This window comes from Pongo pygmaeus, chromosome 13, assembly GCF_028885625.2.
Source record: "Pongo pygmaeus isolate AG05252 chromosome 13, NHGRI_mPonPyg2-v2.0_pri, whole genome shotgun sequence".
In the NCBI taxonomy this organism is placed as follows: domain Eukaryota; kingdom Metazoa; phylum Chordata; class Mammalia; order Primates; family Hominidae; genus Pongo; species Pongo pygmaeus.
The window spans coordinates 36,007,967-36,028,154 of record NC_072386.2 but is presented as its reverse complement, the minus strand read 5'-3'; the positions used below and the strand labels follow the sequence as shown (position 1 = coordinate 36,028,154).

Here is a 20,188-nt window from a genome sequence, read left to right as displayed (position 1 = left end):
TAAAAATACAAACTTGAAAATGATTCTACAAGCAAGTGGCTGTTCTCTCTTTGAATATTCCACATAATTTTCAATGATAACTTCCAATGAAGAACCTTGAAGAATTTACAAATTAGCTTTTGATTTATTTTCCTTTCAAATTATATATCTAATATGTATTGGTAATATTCTTTCCACTAGTTTTATAGTGATTACTCTTTTTCATGAATATTGGCTGAGCTCCTGAAATGATAGGGACTGGGCCAATATGCCAGGGAACAAGACTGGATAAGATGATGTGTCTGCCCGTAAGTATCTTATGGAGTCCTGATAAAATATTCTAAAGAGAAAATTGGTCAGATCACTAAAGGTGACATCTCTGGCAGCAAAAAAAGAGAAAATTATAACCATGCATAAAGAAGAATAAGAACACTACCAGGCAAAAACATCAACTAAGGACTCAAAATCCAAAATCATGGTTTTTTCACCTGAAGTAGCACTTTGAATATTACATGCCAAATTTTGGAAATCAAACAGAAATGGACCTCACTATCGCATGGAAAATGGATGGAGATAACAAGAAGCAAATGGTCATTCATCTATTTTTTGTATGAGGAGAATCTTAAAAAATCACTGGATAAGGTGACATAATTATCACATTATTTAAGACACACCTAAAAAAATGGAAGGCCAAATGGAAGGAGTAAAGGCATAGTTCGCTCCAATTCTATGCCTGTTTTTAGCAAATATCTTTCCACCTATGCAAACACATTATTTTTTTTCCAACCCCATTTCTTTAGTTCTCTCCATATATTGCCCATCATGTTTGCCCAGTTTCTCAAAACAAGTGGTAAAATTAACTCAGCAGAAAACTCTGCTGGCCTGCAACATAAAAGGCATCAACCAGCTGGCAAGTCAGGAGACTCAGAGACTTTGGTATCACAGTCCTCCTCCTATAATACACTGGACTCTCCTCATTTCTCCAGAAGACCTTCCATTCCCACTTTTAATCCTTTTAGTGAGCCCTTCTAGATGTGATCTCCCTGAGCTCTGAGCCCTAGTTCATTGGTTTAGTTCTGATTTAGCTCATGTCTCTAGCTTGTCATTACTTAGTCTTAAACTTGTGCTAAGATAGAAATCTGAGGCCTTATGGATATTTGAATAAAAGGATATAAATATGCAGGTTTTTACAGAGTTGTTTATGAATATATTACTAGGGTGAACAAAGAGTTTTGCAACTACATTCAAGTTTATGAATATACGTTCTCAAGAAAACAAAACTAGTATATAACATGTAAATAAATTGGGGCCCATCTTTGTTATAATGTAACATATCAGGCATAAACAAATAGGGCTTTTTAGTGAAGGAGAGGGTGAAGGAGCTGAAAAGAAAGACCATGACCTTCTTTATGCAGGACTGTACTAAGAAAACATTGACCGGGGTCTAGAAACCAGCTCTGGGTCTTATGGCCAGAAATAATTCCCAGAGAACATGTAAGAAATGAGGATTTAGAGTCAGATGTTTTGGGTTCCAACGGTAGCTCCACAACTCAATAGCTCCCTGTGCTTCTGGGTTTTCCTTTTGTAAACGGGGACAATAGTACAACCTGTCAGTGTCTGCTTTGGTCACTGAGATCTCTAGCAACTAAGTAGGGATGGGCATATAGTAGATGTTCAATAAATATGAAAATGAGGGTATTTCTCATTGAATGAAGTGAAAATAGTTTTTGTAAGTGCTAAGAACAATATCCGATTGATAACAAACATGATAAAATTTAGCAACTTTTTATTCTTCTTATTAGTGTTATCATTATTGTCCTTTTAAGTCAAGATAAGGTTCCTTTGAAATCATCTATTCCCTGGCTTCTTGTTAGATAGATATATTAGTCAGAGTTCTCCAGAGGGACAGAATTAATAAGATATGTTTATGTATAAGAGGGAGTTTATTAAGGAGAATTGACTCACACAATCACAAGGTAAAGTCCCACCATAGGCTGTCTGCAGGTTGAGGAGCAAGGAAGCCAGTGGTGGATCAGTCCGTGTCCCAAAACCTCCCAAGTAGAGAAGTCAACAGTGCAGCCTTTAGTCTGTGGCCAAAGGCCTGAGAGCCCCTTCCAAATCACTGGTGTAACTCCAAGAGTTCAAAAGCTGAAGAACTTGGAGTCTGATTTCAAAGGCAGGAAGCATCCATCAGAAAGATGAAGGCCAGAAGACTCAGCAAGTCTCCTCTTCCATCTTCTCCTCCCTACTTAATTCTAGCCATGCTGGCAGCTGATTAGATGGTGCCCACAGTGACTGAGTGTGGGTCTGCCTCTCCCAGTTCACTGACTCAAATTTTAATCTCCTTTGGCAATAGCCTCACAGACACACCTAGGAACAACACTTTGCGTCCTTCAATTCAATCAAGATAACACTCAGTGTTAACCATCACAACAGATAACACACAATATGTTAATCTTCTGAGTTCATCTATCTACTAGTAGAGAACTTGAGATAATTATATTTGTCCATTCTATAGAGAGAATATGGTGCTCTTACAAATTTGCCTTTCTGGTGCACAATGTCTTATGTTTGGCTGATCACCCTCAACTGTCTAGTAAGGCTGAATTCAGTAAAGCTGAAAACATCCCCTTGGACCAGTAATGATTACTTTTCTTTGAGCTCCTGCCCATTTTCTGCCTTTGTTCTACATCTCTTCCACCATTTTGCTTCTGCTCTTCCTCACCCCTTAATGTCTATCTAACCTGGGCTGAATATCCAAGTTATATTTTGTTAGTTTTTTTCTCCAGTGGGATATTACTTCCATTCTTACATTTTTATCACATTTAGGTATACATTTGTTTTCTTTTTGTTCTCATTTATTGGGATACAAAAAGCAACAACTTTTGCTTTCTGTGAAAAAGGAAATGAGAAAGATATCTGGTATCTTGCATGCTATGTACAACAATTGTACACTTCATTTACTTTATCATACTTAGATATTATTATTTACCTTAGGAAACAGATGGGTTTTTTTTATTTTATAAGAATGAACTAGAATTGGGATGTCCCCAGGTTCTTTGGGAAATCTAAACATTAATGCAAAAATTGTTTTGAAAAATATAATTGGTGTTTTCTCAATTGTGTATTCTCATTGGGGACGATATTGTTCCTAAGGATACAAACATTAGTTCTTGTGGTGTGAACAAATTGTAGATATTATATTTGTTTATGGCCCCTCAATACCGAACTCTAACAAAACCTTATCCTTTAGTATTTATTTTCTTTCACTTGGTTTTCTTATGTATTACATGAAAAGATTGATATTGAGTTCATGGAAGATACACAAAATGTATGTGAGATTAGTGCTGCAAACCAATGTGAAATAGATGGTTGTCACTGGTGGACTTTCCACTATGTGCTCAATCTCAGAGTCATACCAAGTGATGTGGTCTCCATTGGCATGTGAATGGGCTGCCATTGCCTGTCTTGGGTAAGTAGCTTATGTTTGATCCTCAGTGCTTTCAAGTGTATCATACTCTTTCATACAAATATTTTTATTTTATGATTAAATTGTATAAAACTTTTTCAAACATCAATACTTATAGCAAGTGCTGAAAAGAAAAATATGTTGACTATATCTGGATGAAAATCTAGCAGTTAGTGAAGGTAAAAATTATTTTCTATATGAAGCAAAACTAAAAGTTAAGTATAATAAATTAAATGTTACAGGAATAATTTAATTTTAAATACCCCCTTAGCAGTTTTGGGAGATTTTTAAGTATTTTTATTTTATTGATATTACATATTTTATATAAGTATTTTTATTATATTGGTATTATATATTTTCATATATTATAACTTTGCGTGTGTCACTTGATTCATTAATATTTATATAAGTATATATACTAGAAGTCAGTCAGCAAATAACTTTTATAAAGTTAAATGGCAATAGCTTTTAAATTTAACTTTTGGCATAAAATTTTTACTTATTCTTAATGCTGCATTGCATAAAAAAGTAAACTGTCCACTTTGTTTTTAAAGCATGGATAGGAATATAGTACATCCAAATATGCACATAATATATCTGTGTTATTAAATTATCAGGAGGGGTTTACTTAGAAAAAAATTATCAAACAGGACTCTGGAGGTTGAGAAAGGGAATGCAGTAATGAAAAGAAAACTGGTTGAGAAACACTTTCCTAAGCCCATGTAGAGAGTACATAAAGGAAAGCAAAAACAGAAGTAGAAAAAAATAATGCAGTAGCATTCAGAAAATGGAAACGAATATGTTCCCTATATAAGGCCGTGTACAAACCAAAGTCTTCAGAGATCCAGGTTAAGGGTTATCCATCTGAACCAGCTCAGCAGCGTCCACAACATCTACAATGGCCTTGACTTTTTATTTACTGGTGGCCCTAGTGGTGCTCAGCTACAAGTCATTCAGCTCTCTGGGCTGTGATCTGCCTCAGACTCACAGCCTGGGTAACAGGAGGGCCTTGGTGCTCCTGGCACAAATGAAAAGAATCTCTCCTTTCTCCTGCCTGAAGGACAGACGTGACTTTGGATTCCCCCAGGAGGAGTTTGATGATAAACAGTTCCAGAAGGCTCAAGCCATCTCTGTCCTCCATGAGATGATCCAGCAGACCTTCAACCTCTTCAGCACAAAGAATTCATCTGCTGCTTTGGATGAGACCCTTCTAGATGAATTCTACATCGAACTTGACCAGCAGCTGAATAACCTGGAGTCCTGTGTGATGCAGGAAGTGGGGGTGATAGAGTCTCCCCTCATGTACGAGGACTCCATCTTGGCTGTGAGGAAATACTTCCAAAGAATCACTCTATATCTGGCAGAGAAGAAATACAGCTCTTGTGCCTGGGAGATTGTCAGAGCAGAAATCATGAGATCCTTCTCTTTATCAATCAACTTGCAAAAAAGATTGAAGAGTAAGGAATGAGACCTGGTACAACACGGAAATGATTCTTATAGACTAATACAGCAGCTCACACTTCAACAAGTTGTGCTCTTTCAAAGACCTTGTTTCTGCCATAACCATGCCATGAGTTGAATCAAATGTGTCAAGTGTTTTCAGGAGTGTTAGGCAACATCCTGTTCAGCTGTATGGGCACTAGTCCCTTACAGATGACCATGCTGATGGATCTATTCATCTATTTATTTACATCTTTATTTAGTTAACTATTTATGGGACTTAAATTAGTTTTGTTCATATTATGTGAACTTTTACATTGTGAATTGTGTAACAAAAGTATGTTCTTTATATTTATTTTGCCTTGTTTATTAAATTTTTACTATAGAAAACTTCTTATATTTATTTATTTTTTAAAATTGAACTCCAACCCTGATTGTGCAAACTGATTAAAGAATAAATGGTACAATTCCTTTATCCATGCTTATTACATTCAAATTGTAAGTAAAAATGAACTTTGTCTAAATTAGGTTGTATGTTGCCCTCAATATATCTAGGTGAACATAAAAAGTACAATTCCTGCTCTCTCGTATCTTTGTTTTTTGTAGGGAAAGAAACCTAAAAACCGTAATCATACTTAATATCAGTTACGTCTAATGCTATAATGAGAAGAAAGAACCAATGAATTTATCTCCCCAGAAGGTAGACCAAGGCATGTGAGGAAATAAAAATAAACGCAGAGATATCCTCTATATGCTAACTGGTAGACATCTAAGTGCAAATGTGAACTGCCAGTTGTATATACGAGTTTGCAATTAATAAGGAATGCAACTGATAGATGTTCATATGCGGTAACTGAAAGCCCAGAAATGAAGGAGCTCATGTGGGGAGTGAGTGTCAAGGGAAAAAATGGCTTCAACATGGTTTTGAGGACCTTCCACACTTAAGAAAGGAAAGAGAAGAGCCACAAAGAAACAGATGGAAAGGCCATCCGAAAAGAGTTATCAGTAGATTCACAGAAGTTATACATTGAAACTGCCCACTACCTCGGAAAAATAGATGGCACTGGCAACCCTTATGAGAGTTATTATGGTAAAATAAATCAGAACAAACCATACTGTAGCGGCTGGAAGTATAAATAAGAGAAGTTAGTGACTCTGAAGAGGGCAAACAAATAGGATGTGATGGGGGAAAGAATGTGAGTTACTTTTTCTGTGCATAGTATTTCCTTTGTTAATTTTTTTTTTCTGGATAGATTTCATGTAACTGATGTACTAGCAAATCATATTAATATATTTAATATGTTATTTTAAATCATGATATATTATTTAGAATTATAATTTATTGTTGTTTTAATTAATATTACTTTGGCTATCAGTAAGCTGCCTAGTTTCTGTTAATTTGTTAGGGAGTAAGAGATAATTAATTCAATCCTTCACCAAAATAATTAATGATGATAATATAATGACACCTGGAAATACTGGCCTTATTTGTTGTTAGTTAACATGCATCGTTGTCACACTGGTTTACTACAGTTCTTCTGCAGCTTTACAATCCATCTTAATTTCTTGTAGTGCTAGATATAAGTATTCTTTTATGTTACACTTCGGTAATTCTTCCCGATTTCATGAATATTGTGGTCTTATATCAATCCAGAAAGAACCGAATTACTATGGACATAAAGACTGACAAACGTCCTTCACAAAATAAAAGTGGGAAACAATCAGAGACTTTCTTTCTCAATACCTAAGGTAAAGAAAAAAACTAGTCAACACCGAGTGAAAATACATGAACCATGGATATTCAGAGTGCATGGAAGGTTTGTGTATCATTCATGAATGAAAGGAGATTTAGCAATTATAACAGAAATCTGGAATACAAAACTGACAAAAATCACCCATCACTTACATTAAAGAATTTGACACTGAAATTTCATTCTGCTGGGATGTAGGTGTATTGTTGATCAATCTGCTTAATCTCTTTGAGCCTTAGTTTTCTCATAAATAAAATGGTTTCAAAATATTTATATAGTTGTGAGTATTAAAGGAACACATGCATTTTAAAGCACCTACGATAATATCTTTTATCGAATAAGGAGTTAAAATATGGTAGGTATTTTCCTGTTTTTCTTCATACAGCTGTAGATGGTAATATTATTTGTCTTTCTATAAAATTCTTAGGAACTATGTCCTATATTTTAGTAACTGACCTCCAATTGAAGGAGACTAAGAAAATGAGAATTCTAGGGAGGCTGCAAAATTGTCACTCCTCGTTTCAAAGATGTGTCCTATTTATATGCAGTCAGGGCATGGTGGCTGCTCCTTTTCCTGAGATAGGAGAAACATCATCTAGTTTGAACTGCAGAAGACACATGATGTTTATTGACTGATTCTGGCACCTGGTACATTCCTTCCCTGGCTCTCAGCGTTCCAGGATGCACTCTCATATCACCAGGGTTTCCTTGGTCATTCACTCCCTTTATCCTCCTGCCCATTCACACAGAGCTGCTTTCTGTTCTGTTGTGGTTCTGGCTTCATGGTTTCCCTAAATAGCAGAAAAGTAAAAGTAGAAAGCGGCAGTTAAATAAAAAAGACAGTCCCCTGGGACCAAGTGTGACAGGGGCAGCAACCAAGACTGGAGGGCAGGTTTCTGATCTATGGAGAAATCCTACCAGTTCTGGAGATTTCTCTTTGTGCTGCAAAAAAGCTACTTCTTGGTGAGAAGAGATGCTAATGTTGTCCAAGTTTGTTCCTTATCCCTGGTCTATTACAAAGAGAATGAGTTTCCAGGTGCAGTCAAGGTATGGACTCCTTGGGATTCGCAGTGATAGGGACACAGAGATGTAATATCTGCCCACCCTACTGTGCAGAACAGTCTACTCCCCAGGATCACCCCATCCTCATACATTGGGACTCCAGGGCATAGGTAGAGCTGCCATTTCGTATTGGAACTTAATACTATTCACAGAAACCTCATGTTTAATGGTGCATTAAACCAGCAGTACAATCTTAATTTCACAGATTTATTCCTAATATCAGAGTTCAAACATTAACAAATTAAAACATTTTCTCACTGTCACTTGGAATAATGATCTTTACAGTTCTTCCACTCAACAGTAAAACCCCTGCCTAGCTAGAAAAAGGAAGAATTCCCATAGAAGCTAAGGAATGTGAAAGAATAGCATTACTGTTCCCTGAGAGCTGGTGAGGTCTATTTATTCAAATGTATCAATTTTGGTAGAGATTGAGAGGCATTCCTATAACTGACACCATATATTCATGGAGTTATTTCACTAGGAAGTGTGTGTGAATTGCTGAGGTAGCATGGAGGGAGAGCCTACAACTGCACAGGGGCCTCTTGAGTCTTTTCCTCCGGCTACACGCTCAACATCTGGATTTGCTGCTTTCAAACTGGGAGTTGACCAGGGCCTTAGACAAATTACAAAAAATTGTATCGTTTGCAGTCTTCTGTCCTCTAGAGGGGAGGATGGAGAAATTTAGGAGTGACTAACGGGGAGGTAATTGAATCATGGGGGTCGATCTTTCCCATGGTGTTCTCGTGATAGTGAATAAGTCTCATGAGATCTGATGGGTTTATCAGGGGTTTCTGCTTTTGCTTCTTCCTCATTTTTCTCTTGCCAGCACCATGTAAGAAGTGCCTTTCACCTCCTGCCGTGATTCTGAGGCCTCCCCAGCCATGTGGAACTAACTGTAAGTCCAATTAAACCTCTTTTTTTCCTAGTTTCAGGTATGTCTTTATTAGCAGCATGAAAACAAAGTAATAACATCTTCCCTCTGCTTTCTTTAAGCAGAAGGAAGGGTCTCATTTGGAGTTCTGAACTGTGCTGCCTGGGGTTATGGGAAAAGTGTTGCAAGTACTCCTTTAACCTTTCTTGCTGATGTCTCAGTAGGTCACATGCCCGCTTCCTGTTCACTGCCTCTGAGCCCAGCTCAGCACTAGGACTTGCTTAGGAATTAAAGTCCTTGTGGCCCAGGCTGCCTTTCAAGTTTATTTAGGGTCCCAGAGCCCTTTACTCCATGGTGGGGAGGTTTGCTGGAACTCAGTCTCCCATCACTGGGATAAGACATTTCCCTCTGGCTAGGGCTGGTTCAAATGCTCCCTCTGTGGGCAGGCACAGCTGAGTACAGCCCTGTGCTGCTTTCTGCTGTCAGAGGGCAGCCATGAATTCAATGCAAAGTCTCACATGTACTGTACTCTCCCTCTCCCAAGTGCACAGATTCTCCATGCTATGTGGCTGCTGCTAGGGATGGAGTCAGGGTGGGGATGGCAATTCAAGACTGTCTTTCCTACCCTCTCCAGTGCCTCGTTTAGTGATATAGAGTTAAAATCAGACACTGTGAGTGCTCACAAGATTTTTGGTTCCTTTGAAGATGCTCCCTTTGCATAGACAGTTGTCAGACTTGGTGTTCCTACCGAGAAGGTGGGACCATCGATGGTGCCCTCCATTCAGCCACCTTGCTCTACCCTCCATAATGTCTTTCAAATGTTATAACCTCTTTCATTTTTTTCAGTGCTTTAAAAAAATTATATTCAGGTTGTTGTAAAAGTTTTATGACTTGGCTCCAAACTGTCACCTTGCCCTGGAAATCTCTATAGCCATATCTTGCATCATATCCTGGAGTTATTAACCAGTTATGTGTTCTACAGTAATCGGGAATCAAGCAGTGGGTCTGGAGGACCAGGACAGAGAGTGAAGTTGGAGGGTAGTGAGTGCTGAGATGCCCCACCCATTCAGGTCCCTCTGTAGTACCAAACATTATTTCCCCCTACACTCCCGACCCAGCTGAGGTGCATCTAGTCTACCTGAGAAGGGCCTCAGGGAGCATGGAGAAGCACTCCAGTTCCCATGGAGACTTGGCAAGGGCTAACCATGCAGCACTAGCTGGAGACAGCTAAGTTTTTAGAGCCTTGGAAGCAAGAGTGTGAATATGACCTTGCTTTGACCCCTCCTGCCAGGTGATTCATGAGCTGTGGGGGGTCCAGACCCACTGATGTCCAGTCAGGCCACAAAATGCAGTAAATGGAAGGAAGCCTGTCCCCATACTTATGATGCAAAGAACTAGTAAAGAATGCAGGAGCTCATCTGTGCTTATGTTTAGAAGTTTCCATGTTCTGATTCCCCTAAGAGGAGACTGCACCAGACGTAGGACTCTCATTTGTTTAAAAAAAAAAAAAAAAAAAAAAAAACATACATCATGGATACAAAGAAGGTGAAAAAAAGAGGAGCAGTGTGATATCTTGGAAGGAGAATAGAGACGTTTAAAACATTGACTGCAACAGTGGCAGATCCTCAAGAGATGGAACTATGTGAATGAGCAGATGGAGTCAACTGTTCAGATCCTCTGATCATAGAGAGGGAGAGAAGATTGAAAGTGGATGAAGATTGAAGCACAGAGTCCTCTCACAGAGAAATGGCCAACCTCAGTGACTCCAGCATGGGAGACACTGATAGACCACAGTAGCCTGCAGAGTTTTGGAAGGGACAAGCCTTATTCTAGTGCCAGCTGCCAACTGCTGTTTCCTCTTAAGGACCTAGCAAGTCATCACTCCACTGGGAAAATTATTCCATGAGGCCAGTGCAATCTAAGACATCTCTTAAATTTTGGTTATAATGCAGCCTCCTTTAAAACTAAAACAAAATGAAGCAATACCTGAACAGAAGAGACACATCAGGTATTTGAGTATAATTAGCGGCAAGTAGGGCAGAGCCTTCCAAGCAGGACAGATATTAGTAATGTGCATATTTGAAGATCATAATAACTAATGATAGCAAAGACCTTTGTCAATATTCATTTAATGAAAATAATTGAAAAATAAAACATTGGCAGTTTGATTCCCTTTCTTTTCTTTCCAGTTAGTACATTCTGTGATGAGTCAGCATATTTAGAATTTGGAACTCTTCCTGAAGATTAGAGTCCATAAAACAAACAAACAAAAATCTAATTTAAATAAGTAACAAATTAGAACTATTAGCCATTAATGTATTATATAGCACCCTGTGACAGCCAATCATGAAGCTAGTGATGATGAAATCTTTAGAGAATCAGACAAGACAACTACAAACAATTCATCTCTTGTTGTATAAAAGGAAACTCCAATTGTGCCTGTTAAAGGAGTTATAATGAGCTCCGCTTGCGGTGATTTCATGTGAAGCAAGCTACATCCTGTACTGATGGCACTAGGGCACCATACCAACTCCCCAAATGGCCAAGACACCTTGACAGGATTATTGCCAGAGCGTCTGGGTTATAGAGAAAAAAGTGACTGTTTGAGATGCTAATCTGCCATGTGACTCCTGATTAACCCCAAGTCTGGGAATGCTTCCAAGATATCTAGTTAATGCATTACTCTTTACGTAGAAACACCTATTTACTGTAAGTCTTACTTTTCCTCCATAACAAACCTTGACGTTGCAGAAATCACAGACTGTGACACTCTCAGCATTCTCTCAGCCACCTACACCTTCCTTCCAGAGCAGATATACTTTTCCCCAAGATATAACCCCTGGGTCTAGGGGCCTGCAGCATTGAGACCTACTTGTCTTGTTCCTACACAATGACATGTTTCTGTCTGTAAGCTCCCCAGAAAATCACCCTTTCCCAACAAACTAAATTTATCTGTCTTGTTCTTTGGTTTCTGGGCTCCTTTGGCATTTGGGTACCGCTTTGCATATATAGCCTTTTCACGGAATGGGGTCTTTGCACACATTGACTGAATGTGCAGTCTGGGGACAGTGGAAAAAGCTCTATGTGACTCTGTGTGGGTCATACCTGTTTGTGCACACAGGTAGGCAGGCCAACATCTTGGCAATGACAGGATTTTATTTTCTGATTTTGGTAAATGTTTGTAAAATAAAAATTACATCTTTTAAATCTTAAGAAACAGAAACACTATGGAAGTAAGAGGTTGAAAATATCATCCATTTTGATGCCAACAATTGACAATCCTAGATAGCCAAAGACAGCCTTACTAAGCAATGTGACTGCTTTTGGAGTCAAAGGAAGACTCACTTTGGTAAGTAGCCTTTTGAAAGCATTCACTGCTTTGGTGTGGGAAGTGCATAATGTTTTTCCATTTTGCTCATACAAAATATTTTTTTTGGCACTTACAGCTCAACTGTTGGATAAAAAGATAAAGAGAAGAAAAGGATCTTCAGTGGGTTCATCAGTAGACAACACAAAGTCCAGTCTGACCAGGTGGTGAGAAACTGATTTGTCATCCTTGGGAATGAGAACAGCATTAAAATGGAAAATATTAGGTGCTTTTTGCTTATTCAAGACAACTCAAGAGTCAGAAATAAATAGGCCTCTAGGAGTATGCATTTAATGGGTTCTTAAAGTGGTCTAAATGTATTTCATTTAAGAAATCGCTCATTAATTTTTAGACTTTTTTATTGGCAGAAAAATCTGCCTTATATCCATTTAAATGGTCTTTTGTTTACTTTTACGAAAAACTTAAAAGTCAGTCAGTTCAATTCACTCATAGCACACCTACTCTTGCCCTATAAAACAATAGACAGCAACCCATGGGCATTTGAAGTAGAACCCAGAATCCCTTGACAACTTACCCTCCCTGCTCTTCTTATTTCATGCTATGGCCTCTCCTTGGTTCATGAATCTCATATCCAGTTCTGTTTTTTTAATGGACTCCTCCAGACTCACTATTATCTCAGCTTGCCCTGTGGTTTTGACCTTAGGTCTTTGTTCTATTCCTTCAGATTTATATTTCTCTCCAGACAGTTATAAAAATGAGTGTAATGCAAACAGGGTTATTGGGTTAACAGTTTTAATCATCTTAAAACAGTCACAGGCCTATAGTTACAATGCAATAATTTTGGTGTTATCTTTTTTAAAAAATCATCACTATTATAACACAACTAGGAACAGAATCTTTTGGGAAATCAAATTCTGTTTCTTTGCAGGTTTCTAAATGCCATCTTCTCGTTTCCTGCGTAGATTTATTAACTAGGTAGGGTGCTAAGGCAAGGCTAACATTCATTATCATGCCAGAGAGGACTAGTGTTCTAGCAACTGGGGTCTTGTTGCCAGTCTATTGTGAGTTGGTTGGTGTGACTCCTCCTTTCTTACCTCAGAGGTGATAACATCTGCATTCAATGAAAGAAGAGCAGGTGGCTGGTCTTGCAAAGCTGAGGACAGTCCATTGACCCGGGAGTTGCTCTTCCGTGAGGCTCTGGCAGAAGCAGCCATTTCCCTTGCTTTTGTGTGCCTCAACAATGACATTCATTCTTCCCCTGGGACAGAATCCCTAGTCTCCAATTTTGCTGCATTGAATTTTACTAACGTATGTTTTGCTATTTCGTCAGCAGAAAGTCACTTCTCTTCTTTTACTTCCTGACATACAGGCTTATATTTGTTTTGTTTTTAATATACAAGCAATTGTTGAGGTTTGCTTTCTAGGAAAGTTGAAATGAGAGACAAAAAATCTGAAATCTTGAAAATTATGGAGAAGAACAATGCGGTTCCTTTGCCTTTCTTTTACTTTTCTTTATTTGTTTTAATTCATCATGAATAAGAATATCATGTAGGAGAAGCAAGATATACCTTACCCAGTAAACCAGTACGTGAAAAGAATTTACAAAAATTCGGCCGGGCATGGTGGCTCAAACCTATAATCTCAGCACTTTGGGAGGCTGAGGCAGGTGGATCATGAGGTCAGGAGATCGAGACCAGCCTGGCCAACATGGTGAAACCCAGACTCTACTAAAATAAAAAAAATTAGCCGGGCATGGTGGTACGCACCTGTAGTCCCAGCTACTCGACAGGCTGAGGCAGGGGAATTGCTTGAACCCAGGAGGTGGAGGTTGCAGTGAGCTGAGATTGTGCCACTGCACTCCAGCCTGGTGACTGAGACTCCATCTAAAAAAAACAAAAAAACAAACAAACAAACAAAAAACCGAAGAAGAAGTTACAAAAATTCAACATGAAAAATCACAAACAAATAAGGAATAAGGAAATAAGGCTATTTCTTTCTTACTGAATAACCCGAGCCTCACTGCCCTGCATTGTCAGAGTGAGATAGATACAGAAAAAGACTCCATTAGAATCATGTTGACTGTATAAAATAACTTTAGGTCACTAGTTTCTGTAAATTAGGTTGTAATAAAAGAAAATATTGTTACTGAATCCCCTGTGTCCACCTCAGAAACTTCAAGCATAACAAGTTTTCAGTGGTTTAAGTAAAGGTCTTCATCAGTAAAAACTGTACTTCGCAAAATAAGAATTACTTGACTAATGAAGGTTAAATGATTGCAGTTGCATAAGTCCTCTACCTCCTTAGACAAAACAAGCCTTTGCTATCAGCATTGGAGGACTGTTGAGACTTTCGATACCTAGGAACATGGCTCAGGAGAGGAAGAGGCCATCTTCACACACACTCTAGGAGCAAAGGCAAGGGTCTTAGAAGGTAGATTATTTTGGTAACAAAGAAACAAGACATTCCTCAGGGGTTGAATTCTGAAGTCATCAAGATGTGGTGAGCCTGTTCTCAGGGAATAAGGCTGTCTGGAAGATTTTGGATTCAGGATACTTTGTGACTCTATAGGAGAGAGTGTTAGTGGATGTGATAACTACCTTGTGAGTGAGGTGATGTTGGAAAACATTATCTTGGAATTAGAATCTCTACACCTATATGCACTTGAAAAACAGCCAGGATTCTTCCTGGGGGAATTGACACAGCCTGAGGAGCACTTAGTCCACCAGTAAGAAATGGTGAAAAAAACAGCAATGTCTGCATTAATCCTGACTTTGTGACCCCCATGAACCATGGCCTCATGGACCTCAATAAATGCATTTTAGAAGGAAGAGAAATTTCACAGAAGTTCATTCACCAGTACCCATCAATCTCTGCTGTGAATAAAACAGCAAACAAACCCAGTCCTAAAGAGTTTAAATGCCATAGATTGTCTGGTATATCCCTAACTACATACACCCATAGAGGTGAGGGAGTCTGATTTCCTATGTAAAGTATGGAGGGTAAAAATAGAGCCTAGGATCAGGGCTCAAAATCTTTTCCTAGAACAGAAAAAGCAATGTTTATATATTAAAAAATATTGTGTGCACACGTGCGTGCATGTGTGTGTGTATTTACATACATATATACACTTAGGTCTTTAGGACAAAGATGTTTCTCATGCAATTGATAAATATCCATTTTGATTGACACCTCTAAAGTTTACTAGGAAAATTAAACTTCTATTGCAAAATTAATAGTATAGAGTGATGTTTCTTCTTAGGTCATATGAAGAATAAAAAAAAATAAAAAAGGGAAATAAGTGTAGAGGAATGCAGAAAATGAAAACTATTTGTTTCCTATTAAAATCCATGCATAGTGAATATCTTGAGAGAATCTAGGTTCCAAGTTACACTCAGACCCCAGCTCCACCAGGCCAGCAGCTCCTTCATTTCCCAGTGGCCTGCCTTCACTCTCTAGTGGTGGCCCTAGTTGTGTGCAGCTGTGGCTCTTTTGGATCTCTGGGATGTGACCTGCCTCAGAACCATGGTCTGATAGGAAGGAAGACTTTGGTGCTTCTGGGCCAAATGAAATGGATCTCCCCTTTCTTGTGTCTCAAGGACAGAAGAGACTTCAGATTCCCCCAGGAGATGGTGAAAGTCATCCAGTTGCAGAAGGCCAAGGCCGTGTCTGTCCTCCATGAGATGCTGCAGCAGATCTTCAGCCTTTTCCACACAGAGCGCTCCTCTGCTGCCTGGAACATGACCCTCCTGGACCAACTCCACAGTGGACTTCATCAGCAGCTGGAACACCTGGAGAACTGCTTGGTGCAGGCAGTGGGAGAGGGAGAATCTGCTGGGTGATTGGGAGCCCTACACTGGCCTTGAGAAGGTACTTCCAGGGAATCTGTCTCTACCTGAAAGAGAAGAAACAGTGACCGTGCCTGGGAAGTTGTCAGAGTGGAAATCATGAGATCCTTCTCTATATCAACAAACTCACAAGAAAGATTGAGAAGTAAGGATGGAGACATGGAGTCATCTTAAAATAATTCTCATTGACTAATCTGCCATGTCACACTTGCACATATGATCTTGGGTGTTTTGCTTTAGTTACTGAATTGGTTGAGTTAAATTCAGCAAATACTTCATCAGTATATTAAGCAAGTATGTGTTCAAAACATTCAGCTCCAGCAGCATGGGACTCTTAAGAGATGACTCCCCTGATGTTATTTATTTATTTCCATTGTTTTGCATCTATTGTATTTATAATATTTAGATATTTTACATATAACATGTTAATCTTCACATTGTATTAACATTTACAAAATATATTCACCATTTAATGTTATTAAATTTGCAGTTTTGATTTATTAAATGTTTATCAAAGAAAATTTTCATTTTGTTTTTTCTAAAACCTAAGCCAAATTGAAGAAGGGATTGCAAAATTTAATTATTCATACATTCCATTCACATCATATTTATGAACTAAGTAAGTGGCAGACTGTAGAAATTCCTTCAAGTAATACAGGTGACTAGAGCAAACACAGTTTCTGCTGTGTTGGAATTCTCAGTCTAAGAGGGAAGAGACATAAAAACCATACTAATGTTTATATTATTTCAATTAAGTGCTTCAGAGAGAAGTAAAGGAGTATTATGTTCTCACACCAGAATCTTTAGGTGTAAATGATGCTGGGAAGGGAAAAAAAATGGATGTTCTTCCCAAAGCGCCCCGGAGACATGAAAGTGCAGAGGTCTTATTGGCAGTTGGGAATGCTGGCCTAGAATGAACAAACACCATGGGCATAGGTGTTAATTTAAGATTCTTTATTGCATTTCTGGTAATCAGGGCATGGGAATGGATGTGATCACATATAAATAAGGGGAGAAAATTAGATGACGACTAACCTATGTTCTACAGACTGTTAATATTTAAAGGTACAGCAGAGAAGGAGAGTCTGCAAAAGACATTGAGATAGAGTGGCCAGTGCACTTGGATGAAGAAATAAGGAAGAATAAGGGAGAGACTAATGAAGGGAACAGTAATGCTTTCAGGGAAGATGGCGACTGACCTGTCCTAGTGGACCTGAAACACGCTCCACCATTGATCTTAGGATGATCTGGTTTTGCAGAATGCATGGGACAGAGACCAGATGAGAGTAGTTTGAAGAAGAAACACAAGAAGTGGTATTAGGTGCACTATGTATAGAAGATCATCTTGGGAAGCTTGTTCGTGGTGTTAGGAAATAGGGTGATACCTGGAGGAGAGTGTAGGTTAACATTGCCATGCATATTTTTCAAATGTTTTCTGAGCATCATTTTCAAAGAATAGCTGAATTTGAGTAAAACCTTTAATATTTCTTTACTGAGATATGATTAAAATATATTATTTAAAATGTAAAACATAGTGATTAGGTATAAATATACCTTGTGTAATGATTTCTACACATTACATAATCCACAGCTAATTAACACATTCATCAGCTGACATAGTTAACAGTTTCGTTTTTGTATGCATGCTGAGAACACTAAAGATTTACTCACATTTAAATCTTTAATCCACCTTGAGTTAATTTTTGTATGTGGTGAAAGGTAGGGGTCCAGTTTTATTCTTCTGCATATGGCTACTCAGCTATCCCAGCACCATTTATTGAATAGGGAGTCTTTTCCCTATTGCTTATTTTTGTCGACTTTGTAAAAGATCAGATGGCTGTAGGCATGTGGCTCTATTTATGAGTTCTCTATTTTGTTTCATTGGTCTATGTGTCTGTTTTTGGTTGCTGTCATCTTATAGTATAGTTTGAAGTCCAGTAACGTGATGCCTCTTGCTTTGTTCTTTTTGTTTAGAATTGCTTTAGTTATTTGGACTCTTTTTTGGTTACATATGAATTTTAGAATAGTATTTTTCTAGTTTTGTGAAAATGACATTGGTCATTTGAATAGCACCAAATCTGTAGATTGCCTTGGGCAGTATGGCCATTTTAACAATATTGATTCTTCTAATCCATGAACATGGAATGTTTTTCCATTTGTTTGTCTCATCTATGATTTCTTTCAGCAGTGTTTTGTAGTTCTCCTTGCAAATATATTTCACCTCATTTATTAAATATATTCCTAGGTGTTTTATTTTTGTGTGGCTACATGGATTGCATTCTTGATTTGACTCTCAGCTTGAACGTTATTGATGTCTAGAAATTCTACTGATTTTTGTACATTGATTTGTATCCTGTAACATTAGTGAAGTCGTTTATCAGCTTGAGGAGCCTTTTCGCAAAGTCTTTAGGGTTTTCTAGGTATAGGATTATATCTTCCACTCAGAGAGGTAGTTTGACTTCTTCCTTTCCTATGCCATTTCTTTCTTTCTCTTACCTGATTGCTCTAGCTAGAAGTTCTAGCACTATTTTGAATAGGAGTGGTGAGAGTGGACATCCTTGTCTTGCTCTAGTTCTCAAGGGGAATGCTTCCAGGTTTTGCCCATTCAGTTTGATGTTAGCTGTGGGTTTGTCATAGATGGCTCTTATTGTTTTGAGGAATGTTCCTTCGATGCCTAGTTTCTTGAGAGTTTTTAGCATGAAGGGATGGTGGATTCTATTGAAAATTTTTTCCATGTCTATTGAGGCTATTATATGGTTTTGCTTTTAATTCTATTTATGTGATGAATAACATTTATTAATTTCTGTATGTTGAACCAAATTTACTTCCCAGGAGCAAAGCCTACTTGATCATGCTGAATTAACTTGTTGATATACTGTTGAATTCGGTTTGCTAGTATTTTCTAGAGGATTTTTGCACCTATGTTCTTCAGGGATATTGGCCTGTTGTTTGTGTTTTTCACTGTCTTTGCCAGGTTTTGGTATTAGGGTGATGTTGGCTTCACAGAACGAATTAGGGAGGAGTCCCTCCTCTTATTTATTTATTTATTTATTTATTTTTGGGAAATAGTTTCACTAGAATTGGTACCACCTCTTCTTTGAATTTGGCTGTGAAGCCATCTGGTCTGGGGCTTTTTGTGGTTGGTAAGTTACTTTTTTTTTTTTTTCCTGTTGCCCAGGCTGGAGTGCAGTGGCACAATCTTGGCTTACTGCAACCTCCACCTCCCAGGTTCAAGTGATTCTCCTGCCTCAGCCTCTTGAGTAGCTGGTATTACAGTCATGCGCCACCATGCCCAGCTAATTTTTGTATTTTTAGTAGAGATGGGGTTTCACTATGTTGGCCAGGCTGGTCTCAAACTCCTGACCTCAGGAGATCCACCCGCCTTAGCCTCCCAAAGTGCTGGGATTACAGGTGTGAGCCACAATGCCCAGCCACATGTAGCTTTATAACACAGTGATTTATATTTTGGGGGGTATATATCTGGTAATGGGATTGCTGGGTCAAATGATCTTTCTGGTTCTAAATCTTTGAGGAGTCGCCACACCATCTTCCACAATGGTTGAACTAATTTACATTCCCACCAACAGTGTAAAAGTGTTCCTATTTCTCTGCAACCTCACCAGCATCTCTTGTTTCTTGACTTTTTAATAATTGTCATTCTGACTGGTGTGAGATGGTATCTCATTTTGGTTTTGATTTGCGTTTCTCTAAAGATCAGTGATGCTGAGCTTTTTTCATGTTTGTTGGCTGTATATATGTCTTATTTTGAGAAGTGTCTATTCATGTCTTTTGCCCACCTTTCAATGTGTTTCTTTTTTTTATTTTTCTTGTAAATTTGCTCAAGTTCCTTGAAGATTCTAGATATTAGACCTTTGTCAGATGGATTGATTGCAAACTTTTTCTCCCATTCTGTAGTTTGTCTGTTCACTCTGATGACAGTTTCTTTTGTGCAGAAGCTCTTTAATTTAATTAGATCCCATCTGTTAATTTTTGCTTTCCTTGCAATTGCTTTTGGCCAATTTCATCATAAAACCTTTGGCCATGCCTGTGTCCTGATTTTCTTCTAGGGTTTTTATAGTTTTGGGTTTTACATTTAAGTCTTTAATCCATCTTGAGTTAAATTTTGTGTAAGGTGTAAGGAAGAGGTTCAGTTTCAATTTTCTGCATATGGCTAGCTAGTTCTCCCGGCACCATTTGTTAAATAGGGATTCCTTTCCACATGGCTTATTTTTGTCAGGTTTGTCAAAGATCAGATGCTCTTAGATGTGTGGTTTTATTTCTGAGTTCTCTATTTTGTTCCATTGGTCTATGTACCTGTTTGTGTATCAATACTATGCTCTTTTGGTTACTGTAGCCTTATAGTATAGTTAGAAGTCAGGTAGCATGATGCCTCTGGCTTTGTTCTTTTTGCTTAGGATTGACCTGGCTATATGAGCTCTTTTT

General features: G+C 38.2%; 1 protein-coding gene and 1 pseudogene across 1 annotated transcript; both read left to right on the top strand.

Annotated features, from left to right (window-relative positions):
- The first annotated feature begins 4,286 nt into the window (after positions 1–4,286).
- IFNA8 (interferon alpha 8) lies at positions 4,287–5,351 on the top strand. The gene has a single exon (XM_054501610.1). It carries the CDS (start codon positions 4,347–4,349, stop codon positions 4,914–4,916), a length of 570 nt encoding a protein of 189 aa, XP_054357585.1. The 5' UTR covers positions 4,287–4,346; the 3' UTR covers positions 4,917–5,351.
- Positions 5,352–11,596: 6,245 nt separating this feature from the next.
- LOC129043454 (interferon omega-1-like) lies at positions 11,597–15,919 on the top strand (annotated as a pseudogene).
- Positions 15,920–20,188: the final 4,269 nt, after the last annotated feature.